At 41.7% G+C, this 27,365-nt stretch overlaps 1 protein-coding gene across 8 annotated transcripts in view; it reads left to right on the top strand.

Annotated features, from left to right (window-relative positions):
* fhod3a (formin homology 2 domain containing 3a) overlaps positions 1-27,365 on the top strand; it is a 48,617-nt gene that overhangs the window by 1,957 nt on the left and 19,295 nt on the right. For all 8 annotated transcript variants that reach the window (XM_031853770.1, XM_031853769.1, XM_031853767.1 and 5 more), the window contains exons 2-5: positions 3,654-3,763; positions 6,182-6,249; positions 24,184-24,251; positions 25,919-26,024. In XM_031853770.1, coding sequence (XP_031709630.1) covers positions 3,654-3,763; positions 6,182-6,249; positions 24,184-24,251; positions 25,919-26,024 — 352 coding nt within the window. The remainder of the gene's footprint in view (positions 1-3,653; positions 3,764-6,181; positions 6,250-24,183; positions 24,252-25,918; positions 26,025-27,365) is intronic.

Below are 27,365 nucleotides of genomic sequence, written 5' to 3'. Positions count from 1 at the left end.
CACACACACACACACACACACACACACACACACACACACACACACACTGTTAGGCTAACTTGCCAGGGCTAAATCAGTGCATGGGATGTGTCATTTTATCCAAACTGCTGAGAAAAAAAGTTTCCTTTTTATTCTCACAAAAGATATTCTCACTTTTCAAAGAAACATTTGCATGTTAAAGATGTTAAATTGCAAAGATCTGACTTAAACTAAGCACCAAGACAAGGTACCCCCCCAAAAAAAGAAAATGATCCATACATTTTAAGCTCAATGCAGAAGCCTCACCATCAGTTTTGCAGGGAAATCTCCCATTCCCCTCAAAAGCAACAAAGCCAAGACTTCACAGCCGAACTTTTATTTCCTTACCAAAGGGTTCCCAATAGAGCAACACTGGGAGATTTAATAGCTGTGTAGAACACACCGTCCTCCACACTCTTCAAAGAAAATGCTCCTCTGTGGCGCCGAGTTTGAGACAAAAACGTTCTTAAAAACTCATCGTTTAAGTTACGTAAAGGTTATTGTTAAGCGTCGACCCGTCGTGATCGCCGGCAGGCCTGGTGTTGTTTTAACATGGAAGTAATTACTCCCCTACCCCCAATTCTTTTTTTTCTCTCCCTGCTTTGCTCTTCTGGGAGAATTTGATTAAATGAGTGCAAAGTATACTAGCCACTAAGTGTTTCCCTGGCCCGTCCTGGAGCCTTGAGTGTGAAGAGCTTGCGGTTCCTTCTGGAGCCACCTCTCAGCCGGCTCCGTCCAGCACGATGTGTTTTGTTATGTTATTACTACTATTACCCAAGCGAAGTGTTTTAGGAAGGAGACACCCTTTGGACGGTTAGCTGTTAGCGTATTGTGTTACAGAGTCGTCCGGGGCTCACTTCTTTGCTGTCCAAGCAGTATTTGTATGATTGAGTAATGTGCGTAGATAAAAGCGGAGCAGCAAAATAAATCAGGGAGCAGGAGACGGAGGTGGTGGTGGGGCTCTGTCTTGGGACATAAAGCCTCAAGTGGAATATTAAAGAAAATGCTGAATAATGCCAGCGGATTGGGCACAAGAAATGCTTTTGTCCTACATAAATGGAAAGTGGGACAGGGCATGATTAAACCCCCGTCTGTCTCCTCCCTTCTACGTAGTCAAACCTAAATCACTAGACTACAAAGAAGGCCCTTAAAATACGGTATTTGCACTAGAATGTTTGTGTTTCTTATCTTGTTGGCTTGATAGTTGGACAGTCCACCACTTTGGCCCAGACTGAAATATCTCATCAACTATCAGATTGATTGACACAGATTTTTGGATTAACATTTGGTACACACATTCATGTCCTCTTTAGGACAAACTATGAGTTTGGTGAAACTGGAGCAGAAGCCAGAGTAAGAGTCATTGTAACATTCACAGGCCAACTTATTCCAAAAGCAAGACAATGAGATATGTAGAGTTGCAAGGAGTTCAGTTCAGTTTACTTAACAGTTCAGGCAGGGTGAAAACCAGGAGAATAGGGTCAGAAAAAGCCGATCAGACACTATGAGGATACTCTGGAGCGCTTGGTAGCTCAAGACAATCTGACAGGGACCAAGTGAAAGAGGACTGGTATAAATACTGAGGGACTAATGAGAGAATGAGAATTATAGTGAAAAAGCAGAACCAGATCAAAACAAACTAAGAAGAGCTTAAGGCGCATAAATCCTTCTAAAATCATGCTTCTGAAAATAGCATGAGTCACCGGTAGAGTTGTTAGGTCAAAGCCTTTTTTTTTTTCTGAGGCCAGCATAAGTTTTGAATTATTTGCAAAGCATATCAGCGTGTTCTGTGCTGAGTGTCTATTCTGTTCTGAGCGCTGCATGTTTGTCATTTTTTTTATGGCCATCGAGAGCTGAAATATGTTCAAATATGGGTAAAACGCTTCACTCGTCACTGTCACTTTCCACCCAAATGTCCAGTCACAGTGGAGGAGGGGCGGAACAAATGCCACAGAAGTATGCCTACTCCTTGAACTTCAACTTCAACTCTTGAACCAAACGATGGTCACGTACTCGCCGAGCTGTTTCCACGCACACGTGTTTAAATGTATAAAAGTTTTGTGCTTTCTCTGTTTTCCTATGATCACTTAATAAAACATTACTAACAATTATTGTGAGGAATCATTAACAGTAACCAGTGAACATAGACAGACAGTCTCCTCGTTGCCTATTAAAAGCACGATTTTCATTATTTAAGGTAAACCGAGCCAATTTGATAATCGGGAGGATAATGTAAGAACAGTAACCCTCCACATTACTCTCTGCCCTTCAGGTGGCTCTAAGAGCAAAAACACTTGGTGACCGCTGGCTTAAAGAATTTATGATAGGTTAGGTTAGCCTTGGTAGTGCCCCCCCCCCCCCCAGACCCTACACACACACCCACTCTCGTGTGCATGCTGCCTCAGTGCAGGGTAAATATAGCAAGGTTATATTTATGCTGTGAGTCCATCCGACAGTCCGTCTCTCCGTTTCCCAATGAGAAGGAGGGACAGACGGAGGGCAGCAGCAGGTCTTGTGATCAGTGGTCTCTGCTGGTCAGGGTGCGTCGTCATGCAACTTGACCAGACAGCCAGGGGGGCGTTTGGCAGCACACCAGAGGCTAGGGTACCCAGTATGTAGGTGCTAAATGCTAACTGAAGTCATGACACATGATCTCATTCACCGATTCATACATCAGCAGCTTTAACAATGAGTTGTAAAGCTCAGAGCTTATTGTAACAATAACGCCATGATGTATGTTACTTTTTATGAGTTGTAGCTGTGCCGGCTGCTTGCACCTGCTATCAACTTGTGACTGTATACATCAATGCTCGTGGTGTGCAGATATATTACTGTGCACCTGGTCTCAGACTCAGCAGGGTTTCCCATTACTCAGAGCAAAGCTGGTCAATTCTGACGGAGGCCGCTCTGCAGCGCTACCTTAGATCTTGCGATCTCAGATGGATGGGCGCAAGATTGGTTCTTGAAAAGTGAAAAAGAGAATCTGCCGTGTGCGTGAATGTACACATGTAACTTATGTATGTGGGAATGACTGTGATTGCTCCCTCCACAAACATGTAGAGATTGTACACAATTGAAATTTTGACAGTCATTTTTCCTCTCACAGCTGGTATTTAAATGCACGAAAAAAACCTTTCATTCTGTTTCCCCCCCCTGGTTCTGGTTTCATGTTCTGAAGCCGTTATTGCTACGTCTCCACTAGTTAATTCCCCTCACAGCTTTGTAATGCTGAAAGCAGAGGCACACCGCATATGGCTCTCCCACTTTGGATCACTGTACACACTCGACTCACGTTGAAATCCTCGCCCCGTGAACTGGCTTTACTTTACGGGCTCAACTTGTTCAAAAAAACAAGGGTGTGAAACGCATGCAGAGACATAGTGAGTGAGTATTAAAAAATTGTGGATCCAGAGACCAATATCATTCCTGTGGGTGGCACATGCACGTATCATAGCAAGGCCAGGGACTTTTCACATGCCACCCTGCGTATGTCCAAGTGCTGAACCATATTTTCCATCCCAAACTTAGGTCTAAATGCCAATTTTTTAAGTTGGCCCCTAGTTTTGTTCAACACAGTTGAATCAAGTATCCTGAAGACTTTTGTGTTCAAAATATTGTTTCATTCTTTCCCATAGCTTGATGACTGTACGCTGCAGCTCTCCCACAATGGCACCTATCTGGATCTGGAGTCCTCTCTGGCCGAGCAAAAGGACGAGCTGGAGGGCTTTCTGCAGGATGACACAGGGTGAGACGGATTCACATGTATGCCCTTCCAAATAGTCATCCCCCCCCCACACACACACACACACACACCCACACATATATCTTTTTCTGAGTTTCTCCATTCTTATAAAGTGGGAAGAATCACAAGCTGCTGGATGTGGATTTCTTGGAAGCACAAGTTCATGGAAAGTATGAAGCGCTCTGGAAAGTGAGACAGATGTGCCCTCCCTTCCACAGCTACAGCTCTCTCACTGTGTTTTTACAATAATTGATATTCTGATCTTTGTGACAAAATTTCACAGTTCGCAAACCTGTCAAGTCTAGAAGAAACTGCATGATCACTTTGTAACAGCACTGTCGTCAAGTATTTTCAGTCTCTCACATCTCCCAGAAGCAATGCTGGTGTCTCTCTTCAAGAGAAAATGTGCTGCTAGGGCTCAGCGTTTCCACCAAAAAAGTTGTATGTCAGTGATGCTAATTAATTCAAAACATGTTTCAGTTTTTTGTTTTCATATCTTGATATGATAGATATTTCCAGCGGTTTGTGAAGCGTTGTTGTATGTCGATCTGTTTGGAGACTTCATGATAAGTGCCTGTGTGTGGTTGTTTCCATGTGTCTTTCTTATGCACCTGGTAAGTCATGTGACAGGTGATGGACAGGCGTATAAAGGCCTGTGTGTGTTTCTGAAGTCGTTGAGATCTTGGAGAACTGTTTGGATTGGACAGGCCAGACAGAAGGTCTGTCATCCAAGGTCATACTGTACTGACAGTAGGAAATGAATGACACATTGGGTCGGGTTTGACCCTTTCTTGGCTTTAACATCACAAAGGTTGAGGATAGATGCTTCCGACTAAGCCTGTCCTTGTCCTCCCTCTGTTGGAAGAACACCGTTTATATAGTGCCAAAAAATGAATAAACTAATCATACTCAGTACCTCAGCCTCAAACCACATGTTTTACTTTAAAGTCAGGCAGGTTTTAACGGCTGTCTTAAAAGCCATAGTGGTTGTGAATTTTGGGTTTGTCTAGATGTGTCTATTCATCAGGTGTGATGTTACTGTTCTGTATTAACAGCCGTTTGTCACATATTCACATGGATTTACTGTCTTGTCTTGGCTGAAGCTAATCTCTCTAATCTCAAAATATTCACAACAAAAAAAGAATAGATTGATGTTAAGGCATTATCACCCAGAATTTATGTTCCCACACATTGTTGTGATTCCAGCTGTGGCAGGACACTGCTCACCACGGTTGACAGTAAACAAGTCCTCTGGTGACGAGGACAGCTCAGAGGATGCTTTCACTAAAGGAGGGGAAATAGCAGGAGCAAGCTGCTGTAGATTGTCATGTCGAGCAGAGTTCCTCCAAGCCATGAGAGGTGTTTTTGTATTATTCAAACGATATTGAGATATGGATTTGAATAAACAATCTATTAAGTATAGTGAATCGTTCCAGCTCACTAGCATTTGCAATCCAAAACATCCCTTCTTATCCTCACAGTCTTTTACATTCTCACATCCAATCGTTGCATCATGGGTATCATTTTCCATGAAGCCTTATTCTCACCTGTCATTCTCACACAATACATTATCATACAGGTCCGGCAAGGAAATTGAAATTGCAAGAAAAAACACAGTTAGCTATCAGCATCTCATGCAGATCGTGTTAACATTTTTGCTCTATTTCTTAGCAAAGCTGATAACGCAGCTCAGCAGAAGGATAGGAGGCCAGCCGTTCTTTTTGTTTGGGTGTGTGTTATCCTCGCTGCATGTTTTGCATGTTATCAGAGCAGTGCTTTCCCTGCTTGGATTGGATGCTATCAGCATGTCAGTGATGGAAGTCAGCGATAGGCTCCCACGGACTGGAAAATAACAACTGAGGTTAGGAGAGAGAGTTGGAGTCGCTCTCCGAATACCAGCATCTTTTACCCTTATGTTTGTGTGTTCTCCCTTTGTTTTCCCACTGGAAATGAATGTGTGTGCTCATGATGGTATGCGGAGGTGTGTGTGTATGTGTGTTGTGTCTGCTGCTGCACTTTTGCGGCCTCAAAGCTCAGATGCTTATCAGTATAGGGGGGGTACAAATCCAATGCAGGCCACTGTTTGTCTGCACAATTCCCATCATGCCAACGGCCTCTGCATTACAAAAAAAAGGTCCATCATAACAAGTCCTTGCACGATAGTTAGTCTTAAAATCAAGAACATTTAACACAAGTAACATTTTTTTTTTTCCTTAAAGCAGTTGCCGACTGGATGAAATAATTGCACTTCCTTATCCAATGCCGTTTCATTTGTTGCCGTATATTCTTCTCTCGCATCAAGTGTCAATAAATTGTGAAACGAGACAGAGCACTCCACTGAAGCAAGGGTTGTGAGTGAGTGCAGAATCTAGAAACATATCATTGCTTTCATGAAGATATTTCTGCTTCTTTCGTTGTCAGGTCCAGAGGGAAGAAGCACAGTGTTATTCTACGAACCCAGCTGACCGTCCGTGTGCACGCCTGCATCGGTGAGTGCTGTGTGACATGTTTATATACGTGTTTAACACCAGGTTCTCCCTGGACACACACACACACACACACACACATGCTCAGTCAGACACATCAGCAAGCTTGAGAACACATTGCAGTGCACGCTTAGACGGCTGTCCAGGGGTTTACACATGGAACATGCTTGTGTCGAGACATGAGACCTCCCAGTCAGAGGCACGTTCGACTGCTGTGTGAAATTTCTCCAATTCAACGTGGTATTGCGATCATGTCAGTATTTGCATTAAACATGTATGATGGGAGCTTTTACACAGTTCAGAAAGAGAAAGGTGAATGGAAGCTTTTCCTGTGTATGTGGCCATAAAGTGTACGCTCCGTTTTTTCCCACCTTCTGGGGCTGGTAAAGGCTTCACAGTGTGACGCCCTTAACTCTTCCCGGTTTGTGATGGTGAAGAGGAGGAGGGAGGGAGGAGACAGTCATTGAGGAGACAGTGTGTGTATCATTGAAAGTTAGAGGGTGCTTAAAGAAATAGATCGCAGCACCAAAGGGGAAATGTTACGATAAGAGTAGGACGAAAGAACTGAATGAGAGATTTGCAAGGGAGGGAGGGAATGATAGGAGCTATCAAGCATCACAAACTCTTATTTTTATCTTGGTACTACAAATACGTGAACTTTTCATTTCGCACTACTATCATGACAAAATTCCAGTTTGTCCAATACTTATATTTTGATTAAATACCAGCAAAACTAATGACAGTACCATCAGTCTTAGCTGTGTTTTGTCTTTAGTGCTATTTAGCAAATGTTAACGTGCTAAATTGTTGAAAACCATTGGCTCAAAGCATCACTGTGCCTGTGTACAGCCTCACGTAGCTGCTAGCGTAGCTGTAGACTGTTAAAGTGTACATTTTACCAATATCTAGCACACTTATCATTTAAAATTATTCATAATTTAGCGTTTCAGCTGCTTCAAGATGTCATTTTCTCACTCTCGAATTGTCTTGCCTTCTGGCTGTGTAATGTAAAGTCTCTGGTCATAATCTAGAAAAAAAGAATGCCCTGAAAACACATGGATGATTCTGCTATCTGTTTTCTCATTACTATTACATAACAGCCCAGTCCTATAACGAGCGACAACAATCCTTTTTCTGTCTGCAACTCACTCTCTTTATATCACCCCTTCACTTTGTCTCTGCTCACTCCTTTCCTCCATGACTTGTCTGCACAGTCGACATTCTTCATGCCAGTGATAGCGGTGCTAATTCTGGATCCTAGAATCTGTTGCCCTGGATTGGTTGAGAACCTGCTGAGGTGAAAGGTCACTAGGAGTGGGACTAATAGTGTTAAGGAGAGAAAATTACACATACCAGGGAAAAAAAAAGTGTCAATTTAGTTTGTGACATAACTTGTTTTCATTTTTACAGGGTCAAATATAATAAAATAGTTAAGAATAAAATAATGATTCTAAACTATTATCATACAAGTTCTTAGAGAAATATTTTTGCAGCATGCTGTAGCAGTTTGTATTTACCCAATGTAAGGGTCACAAACCCCTGAACTTGCCTTCTACTTCCATTATTTCCTTCTTCCAAAACAGTGGTGAAGAACACCGGGAACAAAAACCATGAGTTGAGTTTTCATTAAAACATAATTATGACTGGCTTGTGCGTTAAGTGGTCTGCTCCGTATGTGTGTGTGTGGAGAGGCTAAGCCATGCGCTCGGTGAAACACGAGTGCAGAGGATATTAATGATCGTGTGAAATATTAGCAGTGCCGCTCATAACGTTGTAGCGGCTGTGTGCTGCTGTAGAATGAATATAGGGGAAACACCATATAATGTATATATATATATATACACACAGTATATTGTGAATACTATTGTGAAGCTAAATATTTCTCTCACACTTATATACACATGCACATATAATACACACACCCTCCCTTGGCTCATCTTAGTTCTCTCGGCATAATTTGAAAAAAGACCAGCGCTCTTTTAGTAGTGAGAAGAATGCATCCTCACCATATGCGATGCATTTCTCTTTCAAGGGCATGAGTGAAACCTTCATGATTTTTACCCGGTGCCAAAGTTTGTTGATAGAGTTTGTTCACTCTATCGCCCACAATCCAGATTTCATTCAGCATGGCACAGATGCTGAGCAACAACCAGATCCCGACTGGAGTTGATGCTCTGGAGTGACACTTTGTAATTCTGCTGCATTGGACAGACAGATAGCGTGAGCGAGTCACAGCAATCCATTCACTTTAGAGATCTACTGACCATTTACAACCCCCTCTCGGCGTTGCTTCAATGAGACGGTTCAGCTATCCACTCATCTGTAACATTCTCTAATCCTTCAGGGTCTTGACCTTCAAATCGCCAAAGGAGTGGTCGGCGTACTGTCCGTAAAATGAAAAGTCTGTCACAATCAAGAATACAAATTGCTTGTGGAATCAAGTATCTGTGACTCATTATTAGTTGGTCAATATAGTGGGATTGCATGGCATGGCTTTGGATTGAGTACATGGATAGCTGACTGTGCCACATGCATGGTAATTATTCTGTTCATGAGACTGAAATGCAGGAAAGGATCAATTCCTTACAGATTTTCCTAATCTTGCCGTCTTCATCAGCTTTCAGGTTTGATTGACAAGGATCAGGATTTGTTTGTACTGAGGTCAAATGTTAGGGAGATCTTAGAGTTTGCGACCTCCTTCAGTTGTTCATTGATCTTCTTTCAGGGCCACAAGGGTGAAAACATTAGTACAACTTTAAGAGAGACGCCTCTCCTTGGCATTTCTTGGCATCGCTGCTAACGGAAAGATCAAATTACATTCACGCTTGCCAATTTGGGATTAAGGATGCTCTGTGATGTGTGTATGTGTAAGTGAGGCTGTGAAAATGTGTGTGAGTTAATGAGTTGTTTCTGTTGTATATGAGAAGGAGTACACATTGGCATGATCAGCAAAGCAGAGACTCTGTCTGCTAGTGTAAGCACTTCTCTGCAGGCGATGTGTCTGCACTGGGGAGGCCTTCGTGGCACTTTAATGATCCAGCTCGCTGTATTTTCCTCACTGGGAGATTAGCGTCAATTTAACAGGAATTTATCTTTTGATGCAGGGTAGGTGTCCTGAGTGTCCTCGGCTTCAGGATGAACAACGCTTAGCCTGAGCCTCTTCATTTTGCCCATCTACTTCATTTGTTCTGTTGTCTCTCAATATCTACTGTGTGCCCTGTTTCCTTTATTTCCTCCCCTTCTCTTAGTTGATCCTGTGGTCTGCAGACTCGCCAGAGTGCCAATCAGAAACCCTTATTTAGGGGTTCATTTTAGCAGTCTCTGTCGCAGCAGACTTGTTGTTGCTGATGGGGGGAGAGAGGTGGTTCAGGGGTGTGGGTGAGGTGGAGGTGTTATCTTTAGAAAGTGTTGACAGCACAGAAACATGCGAGGAAGGCCGCACAACCTTTACTAACTGCACGGGGCAATAATTTTACGTAACAAGACTACAGAAGTCATAGAGGTCTACAGCCCCGCTAGCATCATCGGTGGCACGTGGAGGCATCAGTGCTCAGTACATTCCCACAAAATGACAGCATCAAAACAATGATTTTATCATAAGGGATGTGAATTTGTTGATTGTTATTATGTGGCTATGTAATATGCGTCTAGCTTTTTTTGTAAAATGAGCAACCATGACCCCGAATCTGCATATTTGATGGACATTTGACAATACTAGATTTCTAGGGTCCATAAAATATCATGACATTACTAGTGACCCTGCAGGACTAACATGGGAGAGACTCATGGGGAGTTCATTGGGGGAAGATGTTGACCTTAATTCAGCTGGATGGACCAGGTTCAGGGAAGGGGAGGGGGCAGAGAGAGAGAGTTTTGGGCACTCTTTTAACTAAATATTAGCCCGTATGCTACGGTAATACGGAGCAGCGGGAGCCAATATTTAGAGACATTTCTTCCCCTTAAATTCGTTTTTTAAACACTTATAACAGCATAGATGTGTAGCAGGACATAGTCGAAAATAATCTCTTATAGACACTGTTTTTAAAACACCTCAAAACTAATAGATTCAATAAATCGGTCTGGCTGATTGATGTAGCTCTAAACACAGCAAATCTCACAGATATCGAGTCATTATTTCTTGTGATACTTTGTCATTAATTTTGTATTTGTGAAGCACATTAGCAGAAAGCTTTTGTTTCCCATTGTGGCCTCATTTCCCAGCCTCCCCTGAAGTGAACGGATAAGCGGTAATTAAATACAGTTTAAGTGATCAAATATACAAAGGGTATGCTATCTGACAGGTAAAGCTCCCTGTAATGCAAACAGCAGGTACAAAAGAGCCGTAGTGCAGAACAAAAGACCTTGCATGTGTTTTGGAGCCTATTCAATCTCTTGGCAGATACCTCTGGAATTTAACCCTTTTTCAAAAAAATGTGGCTCCTATACTGCTGGATTTCTGTGCCCCAATTATCCGTCTCTAATCACCCCTCGCAGTAATGTAATGTAAAAGAGAGCGGGGGGGGGGGGGGGGGGGGAGGGACTTGCTTTGATTTTCTCTGCTCGGGCTGTTACATAACAAATTAGCAGCTTGTCAAAAACGGAGTCAAAGATTGTGTTGCATCTGTCTGTCTTTTCTTGCTTTTTTTTAATCCTGCTTTGATTGGATACAAAAGTAATAATAGGCCACCGTACAACATCAAAGGTTTATAGTAACTGTAGTTATCCACTGTAAAGAGATGCTTTGAGGATTTGGTGGCATCAGGCAAAATCTCTGTAAATATGAGTTTACTGACATGGTGGTCCCCGGTGAAAAAGCAGTAGTCACTATTCAGTGTTGATTTACCGATGGGGGGGGGGGGGGGTGCGTTAGTAGTGACCGCAATCTGGCTTTGAGATGCTCCACAAAGAGACGACTGCAGCTGGTTCCAACAGGGATTTACTGTGTTGGTGTCCCCCCCGCTGTGGGAGATAAGGCCTGGTAATGGCATGGTGTGACAGGGAGATAATGCTTGGTAATGGGTAAGCTGGGAGGGGGCAGTGGTGTAGGACATATTATAGGGTTTTGCTGACATGCTCCACTCTAATATCCGTGCAAACCTTAGCCAACATGCTCTAACTACTTTTCAATCTGGCATCCTTTCCCCTTCATCCTCTATTAATCTACTTTGCTCTACATTGTCCATTTGTCTCCATTTCTCCTCCCCATCTCCTGACTGGTTTCAGTCAAACACTCACCACCTCTGTTGTTTTTAACCTCTGCAACCTGTTTCTTCTTCTGGCCTGCCCGCTCTGATCTCTACATCTATATTTACTCTGCTCAGCTTCACATACGGCTTATGACTCTTTGTTCTCTTGAAACACCTGTGGCTTTGGCTCAAGAAATTGGGCCTCATGATCTTTCTGTGTGAACCTGTGTGAGTCAACAAGGATATTCTGCTGTGCCAACGAATTGTTTGCATGCTCTCTGACAAGTTTAGACCTCTCACTCAATCTGTGCACAGCCGTAATATCTTCGTGCAAATGTGTGTTTATGTGTCTGTACTTTGTTTTCGCTATCTCATCATCATCTGAAATCAGTAGTTGTGCATTCAGAATACAGGACACGCTGCTAACTTTTCATCGGTGTTTCACAGGGAGAAAGAAGGAAAGAGAAAAACACTCAAATAGTTTCCCCTCGTCAGCTGCTGAGACCCCGAGGAGCAACTGAGAGCATTGCGCCCAAATGACTCATGCCTTAGTTACTGCTGTGGGCTGATGAGGCATTAGGGATGAAGGTGTAGAGCAGTGGAAGTGGTGGGATAACTTTACAGCACTAGCTGCTGTAGAAAATCCTGTAACACACATCTATCCTACAGCTGGTCTCAATTCCTACTCCAGTAGCACTCTTCAGTTTGTCTCCAACTGTAAATAACTTGCCGTCTTGCTTTCTTACTGTACCGTTGGTGAAGGGGACCGCGGTCCAAAGATAGTTAAATGTCCTCTGCTGCAGTAAGCCAGAAGCAGACAGAAATAACAAGTGTGCACGTTGCACTGTTTACGCTCAGCAGTCAAGCTTATATTATGCAGTGAATCTTCGATGTGATTATTTACATCTCTTATGGTTTTTGCTGTGTAATCCAGTTGTTTGTTGCAGCTGTGCATCTATTGTGATCAGTTGCTTTGGTGTGAAGGATCCTGTCTGTGTGTTGCAGTGTTTCTGCTTTCTGTGGATGTGGCAGTTTTTTTTTTTTCCTGAGCTCTATTTATGCAGACAAACACAAGCAGCCCAACTGTTGTGCGCTTGCACAACACACTGCTGTTTGGGGTTTGCTCTTCCAACCCTAAGTGCTCTTACTGGAAGAAATATACTGCATATGTGCATGTGTCTTTGGCTTTGTATGCGTCTGAGTGTTATGTCTGGGCTTGTTCATATATGCAGCTGAGTGTACCTGCACAAACCTCTTTCTGGTCTGTTTTAATCATTTTGAAGCTGTTACATAATGCAATAAAACATTACAATTACCACAAGCTAAACATCCAGAACACAGAACTGGAGAATCTGTGGACTTGGCATCTCGTCCAGCCGTGGGGTTTCAGAGATGATGGGTTTAGGGGATGTGTGGAGAGAGACGGGGGGAGCGGGATGATTTCCAGGGAAATGGTAAATCACTTAGGGAAGAAAACACAAGGGAAAAACAAAGCAAGGAGTAAATGCACCTGCCAGACAGAGCAGCAGCAGCTGGCCAGCAGCTCCACAAGTTATGTCATAGCTCTGCGGTCCTCTGTCTTACAGGTGAGGAGATCGAGGAAAGAGAGAAGACTTTGCCATGGTGATGCAAATAGTTTTATAAGTTCTAAGTCTGCTATTTTGGGATTCCAGACTCCAGACTAGAAAAGTTAGGGAATATTGCTTTGGCAGTTTGATTTAGAGAATACTTTGGTTGGACTGGCAAGGAGTTAATTTTGCTTCTAACCCCAGTACATAAAAAAATAAATAAGATTGTAACCCAAAATAAACAAATGCTTGCAGCAGTTACATATCAGTTACCTTATCTTAACCTAAATCCAAGTCTTCACCCTAAAATCTAATGATTCACGCGATGGGGACTTGCATTTGGTCCCCAAAAGGAAGGTGAGTCCCCACAATGTGACTGTGTAAACAGATTTATGTCCCCACAAGTCATAAAAACACACCTCCACACACAAACACACACGCACACACACACACACACACACACACACACACACTCCATTAATGGGCCCTCTATCGTCAACTATAAGCCAAGACCAGCAGGCGGAATATAGTCCCAAAAACGTTGAATTGGTACATTGTCTTCTGGTAAATAACCGTAATTATGCCAGAACTCCCTTATAGCTGATCTCATCATACCTGCTGTATTAAGGTCACGCACAGGAAAGAACACACACACACACAAGCAAGAGAGGAGTATAACAACAGGCAAGTGTGGAGTGAGTCAGAGCAAGATTTCACTGAGCTAATCCACTCAGCAAGCAGCACATATCCTACAATATCCTCCCTGTTTACCCGCTCTGGCTGCTGTCATTCTTACTCTGGTTTCTCCGTCAGCTTCTACTGTGTTTGCCTTTCTCACTCACTCTTTTATGTCTGTCTAACTCTCTCTTCTTTGTCAGGCTCCCCTTTTCTATTTCTGTCATTGCACATGCCCAGGGAATCTTTATAACAATGCACTAGTTGAGAAAAAGTTGAATGATTTTTGTGCTACGCTAAGCTAACTGGCTGTTGACTGAAGCCTCACACTTATCATAGATGAGAGTAGTATCAATGCTGTCATCTAACATTTCATTTTTAAATCTTATTTCTGACCATTGCACATGCTAAGTGAATCCAGTCAATTAACATTGACATCAGCAGCAAGCGTGAGAAAAGAGAGAGAGAGAGAGAGAGAGAGAGAGAGAGAGAGAGAGAGAGACAGAATGACAAAGGGTGAGGGGGGAGAGCGAGGGAAAACACTGGGCGCTTGTTTCACACGTGCACGCTTGTATGTGGGATTGAGCACCATAAAATTTCCCACAATCAGCTTTTGTGTCTGACTGCACGCTGCGAAAAATCAGGTCACACTTTATAACAATGCATTATCGCAAACCCAGAGCAACCCCTTGACACTGTCGGTTACATGCAAATACAATTGTATTAGTTTAGTCTATAGACTATAAGGTGCTATTTAGTGAGTGTGTTTTATTGACCTTTGGACAGAGCCAGGCTAGCCAGTTCATTCTATTTCCAGTCTTTATGCTAAGCTAAGCTAACTGGCTGCTTACTGTAGCTTCACATTTGCCATACCGAGAGATGGGCAGTATTTCTATTACTTGTATTTGAAATACGTATTTCAATTACTTTTGAGTATTTTGTAATTTGTATTTGATAGGGCCGATAAAAATCGAACGTAATTTGTAACAAAATACTTTAGAGTGGAGTAATTTTGTATTTAAAATACTCAAAATAGTTTCTCCACGAATCAAAAAACAGTTCACGAGTTCAGTCTTCAGATCTTCAAGTTCAACGGATTGTCTGTCAAGTTAAATATATTATCTGAGTGTGACAGATGTCAACTAGCTTGATGTATAATTTATAATTTTATTAACCAGCCGCCACTGCTCCAGGATATACAGGAGAATTGCTACTTCAGTAATATCTGCTGCTTTCTAAAGTTCTAAAAACAACTGCGCTTGCTTCAGTAGTGTTGAGAGGATATTAGGACACGGCCACACACTCTTGACTGCAGGCGAGTGACCGTCACCTCCGAGGTGATATGTGTGGTGACTGTGGGCAATGCCGGGTGGGGTCAACCACACCCACACACTTTGCTTAAGGTTGAGGCTGCGACTATGTGTGTCAAAGTTCACCAAAGTTGAACTCCACGTGATGTGAAGATGCAAATTTGCTTTGCCACCGGAAGCGAATATGTGAGTATATAATGAGTCATCACTCCCTGTGTATACAGCACAGTAACTAAGGTAGTCTGTGTGTGAATATAGAGCAGTACGGAAGCTGCCTGTCAGGATCAGGCCTGTCATCACTGTGGTATCATCGGATGCCCGTAAGAAAAGCTGGCTATATTTGTGTTTGTGTTGTGGGTAACTGTTCCTGTGTGTGTGGGTGTGTGTGGACTAATTCAGAGGTGCCAGGGGGCATATGAAGGGCACAGGCCACGTTCTGGTCATGTCAGTATGTCGAGACATACTGTGTTTGCGAGCCTGCGTGTATTTTTGTGTTTATGTGGCAGTAACTTTCCTTCCTGAAGACATCTGCTTCTGAAATTCTTTTACAGCTGATGTCCTTCATCGGGGTTCAAGGTTACAGTCTGGATATGTTTAACTGCATGTGTGTGTGTGTGTGTGTGTGTGTCTATATATGAAAGTGTGTATGTAGGCATGTTGCATGCACTGTATGTCAGTGTGTTCACTATAAAATATAGCAGCCATTTGTTTCCACAGGGGTGGATTTATGGGACTCATATAAAAGTTTATTGTCATGTCCTCCCAAGTGTTGTTGTACTGTATCTGCCTGGGGACGTGGGTATGTGTGTGTGTGTGTGTGTCATTGCTGAGCCGAGTGTAATCGCTGTCTAGGTCCGTTGCCACTCTTTAAATCTTATGAATCCTACAGTGAAACCTTGGAGGTCCCACTCTCCCTCTCTTTTCCTCTCTCTCTCTCTCTCTCACTCTCACACACACACACACACACACACACACACACACTGAGCTCATGGGGCCTCTATCGTCATCTGTACCATCAGCAGCCTCCAGTGCTCATACCGTAGGCCAAGACCAACAGACGAAAAATAGACAGTCACAAAATAACCGAGTTATCCTCAGCAGTCTGGCCTTTGCTGCCTGCCAACTTTTCCTTTTCACTTCACTTGACATGAGACTGAAATCATGCATTATTGTCCAAGCTATATTCGATTATGACAGATTGATGGAGAATTTGTTCTTTTAATGACAGATTAATTGACACGCCACTCCACACATATGTGCACATAAGAAGGAAATACCACCCAATAGTATCTTTGCACATGGGTACTGATACAAAATGCAAACCCTTACAAAGACATATTAAAAACTCAATATTAAAGAGTCATTTAATTTTGCATTACATTGTCTTAAAACAAGTAAAAACAAATCTGCCAGTTGTGTGAAATGTCCTTGTTTCCAATGATCAGCTGGAGACAAAAGTTAGTTGTTTATAAGAAATTCCTGCCAGAGGTGAAACTGCATTGGCAATAACTGGAATCATATCATTGAGTTCACTTTATTTTTCCTTGACTGAATATGGAGCTACAGGGCAGCACACACACACACACACACACACACACACACACACACACACACACACACACACACACACACACACACACAGTGCACTGCATGACCTGAACAAAGCTTGAACCCAGTATGTATGTTACAGTATGTTAGACACCCAACCCACCTATATTTAGCATGACCAGCACAGAGAGGTAAAGACTTCCTGGGATTGAATAAAGCTCTCCAGCGTGCCATTACACCTCATGCTCCTCTCACTTCTTTATTTTAGATCCCATCGAAGACCTCGTCTGAAAGCCCACTGACTGATCGGCCCAGACAGCCGGGTGGAGGCTTTTTTAGAGGGGTGCAATGAAATCCTTCAGAAACACGAGTCAGCGGTTATAACTGGGCTTTAATGCAAGACCACCAGCTGTGACCCGCCCCTCTCTCGTCTGACCCATAGACAGTTGTGCCGTCCTGAACAATATTACCCTTGGTTGACATCAGTGCGTGCTTATCTGTAAATATCCTGTGACCCGTTAAAGATGTGTTACACTGAAATAATTCCTCTGATGAGGTTTGCGTAGATACTGTTGGGGTGCTGCATCTCCTCCAGTAATTACGCTCAATATTAAAGCAATGGAAAAATGATTAGAGGAGGAAAATGACAACGGTAAAGGTGACGGGAGGGTAGGACAACATGAGTTCAGCATCTGTAGCATCATAGTTATTGAGACTCTGACTTCCTCTGCAGAAATGCACTGACTTTGTTTTTCCAGAGAGAAGATTTGATTCACTTTGTACTTGGAGTCAGCATCTAGTGGTCGTAAGAGGAACTGCCTCTTATGATTCTTTTGCAAAGGCTACTTTATTCTTCTTTTCTATCCCAATTAATTTATAGATGTAAATTTAGTCAATGACATGTTTACTTAAACAATCAATAATACATGTTTGAGCTGTAAACACAACATTGACAGATTATCTTTTAAGTTTATATGGAGAACTTGTTAGCAAACAGTTGCCTCGTTGCATATTCAGAAGATCCGGAGCAACATAATTTGGAGTTGTGTCGCTGGCTACCTGATAAACGTAGGTCCAATACTCTGTTGCTTTTATCTAGGGCTGGGGGATAATCGAATATGATCGACTGTCAATGGAATCATATATTGAGATATTGTGATGACACAACTACGTTGTCTAAATTGATGATAACAAGCGCATACTAACTCAAATTTCTCAGAAAATCTGATTATTTTGCACTTAAGTTCTTAATTAAATGAACACACTTTTCATTTGTCAAGTTTTGAATTTCCACAATGGTATTCAACATCATAAGGATAAGGATTGTCATCGTAAAAACATACAACGAAATTAAGTTGGCGACTCATCAGTCAGTACAGCATGTGGTTATTTCATACAGACCATTTTTTTATTAAAATACCAGAAAATTTGCTATATCGTGTATATATATATATACATATCAAGATATAAAATGACTGTTATTGTGACAGAAGATTTTGACCACATCGTCCCGCCCTACATCTATCTCTGTTTATGATCTTCTCCTCTTGAGAGAAATGCAGTATCTTTTCGTTCAGCTGCTGAATGCTCCACTATGTCCATTAACAGCAGCAAAAAAACTGCTTCTGTGGCCAAAAACAACACAAGAGTCACAAGTAGAGACTTGTAATGCTCATAGATGACTTTGAGAAGCTCATATGCTGGATGCCAAAAAGATTCTTATGATTCTCTTGGTTTGTCCTTGCATTTTCTTCGTGTCAGCCTGCAGAATCTCACCTTCACACCAATGTGTTTCTGTAACCAGGTCGACTTTAAGAAACATCTGCTGAGCTGGCTGCCATTGTTTAATCTGAAGATTAAGCATAGTAGTAGTAGACTGATGGTGCTCTTTGCTAAAGCCAACTAAGCAGAATTAGACTTCAGTCAAGTGGGGACGCTGCGATTTAGCATTTGTTGCGTTGCAAAAAAAAAATGAAGTACCAGGTTTTGAGTATAATTGCTGTGGATTAGGACTAGTGCAGCCTGAGCTGGCCTGTGTGTTTTTCTGTTTGGAGATGTGTAGATGGTGCAGTAAATGTTGAGGGATTAGTCAACGCTGAAGGGTCACAGCACTAATCTCATTATGGCATGAGAGGAAGGAGGCGTCTGACCACTCCGGTACGACTTAGCAGACGGCCTCGGCACTGGGGGAATCCCTGTTTCACTGTAGAGGACACTCCCACATACACATGTACACATGCACTCGTGTGCTGATGGACATGCAGGTTCATTCAGTTTTTTCTGCTATATTCTGAAACAAATGCACATTTGCACGCTATGAAGTTCTATACCAGGCCCTTTGACCCATTATTGAATTTATTATTGAGCCTTTGAATTATATTTTTCTGGAGGGATTTTAAGTCAGAGGAATTAAAAACAAACAGGAGAATTGGATCATAATAAACATGGTGACATATTTTCACGTCTGTTGGGTCCGTCATTTGGTGTTTAGCATGTGATAAACCCAATGGAAACGTAAACCAAGCTCAAACAGTAACTGGACTCCAGTCTCCATGTCTTTCCTTAAAAGCTATAATTTAGTCCTGCATGCTGGGAGTGGCTCTTCCTTTAACAGTATAAGACACAATTACTTTAAATGAAGATGACATGAACATAGTTATTGTGTTGGACTGTTAACAAAATCTAGTATACTGCAGCCAACTCTCTCTTCAAAATTGGCCTCCATTGTTGTGCACATCAAAGAGCAAACCTGAATCCTATACATGCTGTCCAAGCTCTGATTGAAGTGATCTAATTGATTACAGGTGTTTTCACAGGTGCATTCTGGTTGTAGGCGATTGATAATTGAGTGTGGCATTTCAGTGACAGTGTTTAGCAAACAGCACACACAGGCTCTTAGTTTTGAATGATGTTTCTAATGTAGATAACAGTTTAGTTATTTGCAAAAAGTGTGTTTTAGAATTTCAAACTTATTGTAAAGCAGGGAATGTGCCGATGGTTTAGCACACCTGGTCAATAGAAAGGCTACAGTTTATAGGTTGTGTGTGTGTTTTTAAACATCATTAAATGCATGTGAACCAAGAGTGTAGTTGTGATCATATCGGATTAAAACAGAAAACATCAGAAACAAGTGGAAATACCTCATTCTGCTGGCGGACTCCCCCTCCCCCCCCTTTCCAAAAATAAAATTACAAATTTTAAGATGGAATATGGGACTAAATGACTCGTTAAGGCTGACACATTGCAATGCGTGTGAGGTCATGGTGAAACAGTGTGCAAATGAACTGCGAGTCCTCCAAAACAAAACAGTAAAACTCCAAGCGACCCTATAAATGAAATGTGCCTTTCTGTCTTTCCTTCATCTGTCTGTCTGCACTCAGCGGACACATGGGCTTGTGCATGCACACACACACACACACACATTCTACACAAGCACACGCACTAGCCACAATGACACATCCCAGTGAGTGTTTCAGCTTTTATTGTGACAATAATAAAATCTAGGGCCAGGAAAAAAAAAGCAGAACGACCAGCAAAAGACACAGGGACAGGCAAATCCTCCCTTCAAAAACCGTACTTTTGCAATTTTCCTCTCCTTCCTCCATCTCCTCCTCTTTCTCTTAGACAACTGGATGGCATCTAATTAAGATGTGTTATCTTCCTAGTTTGTGTTGTGCTGTTATTTCAGTCTCCCTCTAGAGAATACTAAGGCAGTGTTGTTTTCAAGCTGTTCAGAGGTTGAAGGTGAGAGTCATTTGTTTGAGTTACATTCAGTTTGAATACACCATCACCCCCGACACACAGTGTTAAGACAGCTGGATCTCTAAACTGTGCCAATGGGATAATGGCTCATTCGTTATTTAGCATGTCAAATTCTGTTGACTCCGGAGCGGAAGGGTAATTATGTTGACAAGACTTTGTTCGCAACTATCAGATGACTACAGGGTAAGTTTAACAAATGTTTAACAAAAGTCAGATAAACGTGTGAGGAACTCAGTCAGTGTGTTAGAATCAAGAAAATATATATATATATTTGATTAAATAAATACTGTGAAAGAAGGGGATTTTATTTGGAAAGAAATAAAATTACCTCAACCATCTGGTGGATTTTATCACAAAATATTTCAGTATTCATTGCCATATTAAATGACTGGAGATGGTTAACTCTTACATAGAAATGAGTGTGGTGGTGTGCGACCTCTGTTGTCTGGCATGTTGCATACTGTACAGCATCTGTATCCAGCTGGGTGATATATATCCGTCATGTATGATCACCCCAACATTAGCCTGCACATAGCGGGTCCTTAACGGGTCCATGCAGCGGTGATGCTTTCATATTGAGTGAAAGTAAACAAATATGAAGCCATGTAACTATTACATTAATATATCTGGCCCATATTTTGTGATTGGCTTGTCAGTGTCTGCCAGGGAAGTATAAAGTGAGAAGCTTCTTATAATAAACCAGTCCATTCACTTAGTCAATTTTATTTAAATATTGTTGCACAGAAAACGGTTTGGAGAGGTTTCCATCTTCAGGATATAAATAGTATGTTGCAGAGAAGTAAGAAAATATAGAAAGAATTATAGAAAACCAAGACATGTGTTTTCTGAAGATTTAATTCAGTGTGTGTGTATACATTGCTGGTTGTTGGTCCCTGTAAAGTCTAGCTCATTATAATGCCCACCTTTTCGCACCAACTGCTTCACCAGAACGAATCAATCACGCTCACGTTATCACTGCCGCTGACATGCTCCTGATGGACAACAGACATTCTGGTAGAAGGTTACCCTGACAGCCTCGCTCATGGCCCGATGAACACTACACGTGAGCGACCGAAGCAACCGTTGACCGTCAAGGGCCAGGCGAAGTGTTCCCTGCGTCATTGAGTGGCCACTCGATTTCCAGGGAAACCTAGAGAAACGAGAACGTGGAAGTCCAGACTGAACTGAACCATTTGAAAAGAGGCGCTATGGCTGAGCCACAGTTTGGAGTCTGTTGTGAATTATTGAATGAGGTCATTGCACCTGCCACTTATCTGTGTTCTCCACCGTTTTACGAAAAAACAGGATTAAACCAAATGAAAGGTCACATATATGAGTGTGGCTAATCATCATCTGACTTGATTCATTATTTTATTGACTTTTTTTGTTTTGTTACAGAGGTTCTGTGTATTTAGTATTCTAAGGGGAAGAGTGTGATTTCAACGAGCTCTTGTCTATGAAGCAGGTAGTGATTATGCCCAAATTATCTCTGTCACATGAGAAATACCTGACGGTAAATGTGAAGTCGGTTGGGTGGGGCACAAACACTGGAACACTGTGTTTGATAACAGGGATTCCCACAGTACCGATCCAATACCAGTGTTTTAATAAGCTGAATGCCTCATTGTGGGGTTATTCTTTGTGTGTACGGAAACATCAGGCTTGACTTAAATATTGCTCTGCTAACTTTGTAAAACACAATTTAACAAATAAATACATATATATAACTTTAATAATAACTTATAATAATAATATAATAACTCTTGTTATTATATTAAAATACTCAATTGTACACCAACAACTTGGTAAACAATTGGTGTATCCATAAACTAAGCATGTTTTCAATCAGCTTAACTAACTCAGAAAAGGTTCAAAATCAACATTTGACTCAAGACATACGTTTGTGTATTTTTGGAAGGGGAATTCCACGTCTTCGACGCTCTCATTTCTCCCCTCAGCCTTGATTACCCGGAAGCAATTGGCTTTCTTTCCTCAAATCAGACCCTGGCGTGTACTCGGTGGTCGTCACTTTCCTTTCCCCTATTTTCTTTTCCCTGTCCTGTCTTGTCCTTCCATTCCTTTCTCTTAGTTCACCTCTTTCACGTTTGTGTGTACATGTTCTTCCCTCTCTTTCCCCTCATACCATACTTTTTTGTTGAGCTTTTGGAGTCACTTCTTAGTTCCCATACATGGAGCCTCATTGCCAGTTGCCTCTTGGCACTAATGATATGGATGCTTTCATTATCTCTGCTGTAGACTATCACATATGTATTTCATGAATGCCGCTGCTGATCTCGCAGAAAGGGTCCCCGCAGATGGAGAGACAGACAGGCCTGTAATTCTTCGTCTGTGTGCGGAATGATAATGATTTTGACCCTGGCCTTGGGTTAGCCTTATCTAGCTTAGCGACGGTTTCCACTGAGCTCCAGACAGCAGGCCCTTACCTCTGTACGCTTTTAACCCCCTCCTGATGAACTGAAGGATTTGTCGTCAACACGCAAACTCTGGATTTACACATGCAGACTCCCAAACCCCCTGCTGACACACAAATTTTCATACGCACAAATGGACAGTATGAACACTCAACTGAGCAGACTTTGAGCTTAATGCAGAGCACACATGGTTGTAAATTGCTGTTTAGTATGTAGTATGCAAATACAAATATGCAAATAAAAGTACTTGTACAACAGGGGGGAATGGAAATCCGAATGTGTGGTTTTTAAGTTATACAAAATGACAAAATGATCATTTCAGATCAAATATCAACATCAAAATATAACCATGACTATGTAAAAATAGTAGAAATATGATGATTGTAATATTATTAAGAGAATGCATTCTCCAGAAGATGTTCAAATATTATCAACGCATTGAGTACCAGAAATATTTTACTGAGTTGAAATCGTTAACCTGACCAACCTTCCATCAATGTTGTTCATCAGCGATAAACTTAACAAATTCTGCTAAGAAGGCAACGGGTACTAGCCAATCAGAGGCAGAGTATCAAACCATCGTAAATAACAGGCCGCGCAGCTGCCAATGGCTGTGAAAGAGGGAATTTGGCATGTGGAGGAGGGGACATTTCAACATTTGCAAAAAAATCTTGCACTCTTATTGCTAGTGTGCCATTGGTTATTAAGCTACCACGTAGCGATGGTGGCACACGTGCCTAAGGTTGCCTACCCTTAGAGGAAATACGAAAACACAAAGTACAGTTCATGGGGTCACAATTTACATTTTAAGCCTCTGTAATATGATAGAAGTGATCTATTCGTGTTCAAGGATAATAGTAACAATTCTGAATATCAGTGTGAGAGTGTGAGAGCTTGTATGGTCGTTGGTTCTGAGTGCTTTCCATGTTGTGACCTGAATACCTCACCGTTGAAGCCTGGCCAGCAGCTCATTAACATTCCAATAGAGCTCTAATCACCACTGCAACGTGTGTGCGTGCATGTGCGTGCGTGTGCATTTGTGTTTGTGTGTATGTGCGTGTGAGAGAGACCACGCACGTGTTGTGAGGACGCGGTGAAAGTGTGAGATGAAGTGCCTGCGTCAGGTGGCCAGGAACCGAACGATGTGATTGGTTCCGTTGACTCTATCGGCGTTCCTCTGCATATTCAAACCATTGTGCAACTTTTGCACAGCTGAGACTCATTTTACTTCCAAGTTTTATTGATCTAGTCATAAAACACATGAGGATTGGTGAGAGATGAAAGGTGCAGCGGTGAATTAACAATACAACCAAAGCTTATATGGTCAGGTCGAAACATTTTGTTGAATCGTTTTGACATTTTGTGTGAGCTTTTTGAAATGAGTCACTCTACTAAGCCTTGTTACTGTTGAATTTTAGAATAATAACCACTCCTTTGTCTCTTTCTCTCTCTCCAGAAAGGCTGTATATTTCCAATGGACGTGACTTGAGAAGGGCACTGTTCTCTCTCAAGCAAATTTTTCAGGTAACACACGCAGATTTCACATGCAATGACTGTCAGTTTTTGTTGCAGAATACAGTTGGTTATTGTGGCCACCGTGCGCCTCCGTGATGACAGGGATCACCATCAACGTGGCGTTTCTCTCCCTGTGTGTGTGTACCTCTGTGGGTGTGTCCTCTGTGGGTGTGTGTGTGTGTGTGTGTGTGTGTGTGCGTGAGTGTGTGGGTGTTTGCATTTGTTTTTGTGTGAATCTTTATTTTAAGATGAGAGGAGTCAGCCACCTTAAACACCAAGTGCTTTTTCTAGAGCACACACACACTCACACACACACACACACACACACACAGACACAGTCGCGTCTCCATCACATTAGAGGACATTACATTGACTTCCATTCATTTCCTGGAGACTTAACCTAACCCCACTGCTACGTCCCCTAGAATATAATGATTTACATTATGGGGACCTGTATTCTGTCCCCAAAAGAAATGCAAGTCCCCACAATGTGACTATGTAGATAGTCCCCACAACATGAGTAATACATGCCCACACACACACACACACACACACACACACACACACACACACACACACACACACAGACAGACAATAATAACCAACCTGTTGTCACTCCCAAGGCATCAAATAAAGAAGCGCGTGTATGCGACGCACCCAACTGCGGCAGAGCAACGTACGTAAACCAAGCAGGGACCGCTGTAGTGTCCCGTGCAAAACAAAGTAAAGTTGACATTTTGTCCCGTTAGTCATTCGTCGTGTGAGTCTTTAGTGTTGTTAGTCACGGGACTTATGTCAGTCGCTAGCCAGGTGACTCGTTAGTCACAAGCAGGTCTCGTGAGTCGTCGCGATGCTCTTCTCCTAAACGTAATTAAGGGATTTTGTTGCCCAAACCTAACTTCCTGTTAAGACGGAAGTTTATTTTGAAAAGACACTATGCATGTGACAAGTATAGTGACATACCGCCGCTGAACGCTAGAGTGGTAAGTAAAGCGCCATGGTTTGCAGCTTAGGGCCACTAAGCAAGCTGCGTTATTGAACCCATTTGTGTGTGAAACCAAACAGCAGTGTGAGATCTTTGAATTACTGCAGCAGTTGAGTGCTATTGTAAGTATCATGAATACAATTTGCACACACTTTAATGGCACAAGAAAAATTGCAAGTGAGTAACGAATGAAAACGTCCTTTACATCTTCTCGTCAATCCACTGCTGCTGCATGAGGCTTTGTGCAACCAATGACATGACTTTCTTCCTGGTTCTCATTTTTCACCTAAAGCCCTTGAATGAAATGATGCGTCATAAAGTTGAGAGCAACCTGAGGGCATCATTCTTTGAGTCTGGTCAGACAGCTTCCTGGAAGTGCTTTCATCATCCTTTTAATTTAGTTTTTGTTGTGAGACATGATATCGCAAAAGCAACAAATTGCAAAACACGTGGCTGTTGACATGTAGAGTGTGTCAGCTGGCCTAAACATGTGGGGGGATTGAAAGTGTATTTACTGTCAACGTAAGTCCAAATCATGCACATTACTGACATCATGTGGTAACAAAAGAGAATGCAACTTGAATACATGAGTAAACTTATGATTTGTAAGAGGGATTATGTGTGGTTCTCTACACAGTTAGTGTTTATTGTATTAACTTATTCTATGCCCGCTTCCTCTGTTTAACTTCAGGATGACAAAGATCTGGTCCATGAGTTTGTGATGGCTGAAGGTCTGACGTGTCTCATCAAGGTGGGAGCAGAAGCTGACCAGAACTACCAGAACTACATATTAAGAGGTATAGTTTCTCCCACTCACTAATGATCATATTAAGATATTAGATCTCATTTCGTGGAAAATGTAAATGAAAGTTTAGTATTATATAAGTGCTTTAAGGCTTGTGAACAAAACCAGGAGATTTGGCTATTTATCAAGAAGGGAGAAAAGCTGCAAAGGTGTGTTTTATAAATACTGAGCTCAAAGCTCATTCTGTGAGAGGAAAACCATATCTCAACAACTGTACATATAAAACTAACAACATGCCTCTTTCTGTCATAGAAAATACAGCGGAAAACAGAAAAAAACTGCATCCATATCATTTCTATTTCCTGCTTTTTGTCTGTCATAAGGTATCAAGATTTGCCTTCAAAATCTGTGTTTTGAATCATTATTCTTTACAGAGAGTTCTCAATTCTTCACTTCAGATCGTACCAAACCATTTGTATTATAAGGACTGTGGTGTTTTTTCTTTTGTCAGTAGGCAGAGTTGCACAACCTCTGGTTAAACTTTCAGTTTCAATTCTGCAGGAGTTTCTGTAGAAATCCCCTAACACCCCAGCACCGATAGAAAACTGAAAGGAAAACAATAAACAACTCTTTATTTACATAGAGTAACAAATGAACAAGTAACAAACATGTTTTCAGGTGTAAAAAAGACGGTATTACAATGTTAAAATCATCAGATGTTTTGATACAATAAATCATCAGAGTCTGCAGATATTTTCTCATCAAAGCACCAAAGAAAACTGCTTTCAAATGAGTATTTCTCTATCACAGTAGGAAAACAATTCAAGTAAAAGTAAGGAAACAAAACATCTTGAATTATTATTCATGAAGAGACTAACATGCTTTCAAGAACTTTAAACAGTGACAAGAGCACAGACCCAACACAAATAGAGCAATCTCCTCTGTGAAAAAACACAACATGATTGTATATTTAACAAAATTCATGTAGGACCCGTATCATTCGTAGTAAGAAGATGATTGACAAAAAAGGTTTTCAGGCCTTTAAAATAGTACATGCAATAAAGATATAATGTAGAAACAAACTCCTTTTTTTTATGTGCTCGTGTTTTTGATCTTCCATCTCAACTACTTTGGACATAGCTTTGTTAATCGGTTCATGCAAACGATTACAAGATAATGCACATGCTATCATCATCGCCTGTATCTTCATCACCTCTATCATCATCACCTGTGTCATCATCACCTCTATCATCATCATCACCTCTATCTTCATCACCTCTATAATCATACCTGCATTCAACATGACTGCTTTCATGATCATTGCTTTCATCGTCACTGCTTTCATCATCGTCATTTATTTCCTTAATCAGGATGCCGTAAGGTCGAATGGAGC

This window comes from Anarrhichthys ocellatus, unplaced genomic scaffold (assembly GCF_004355925.1).
Source record: "Anarrhichthys ocellatus isolate YVR2014 unplaced genomic scaffold, GSC_Weel_1.0 scaffold14, whole genome shotgun sequence".
Taxonomy (NCBI): domain Eukaryota; kingdom Metazoa; phylum Chordata; class Actinopteri; order Perciformes; family Anarhichadidae; genus Anarrhichthys; species Anarrhichthys ocellatus.
Note: the sequence above shows the minus strand (reverse complement) of the source record. Positions and strands in the feature narration are given on the sequence as shown.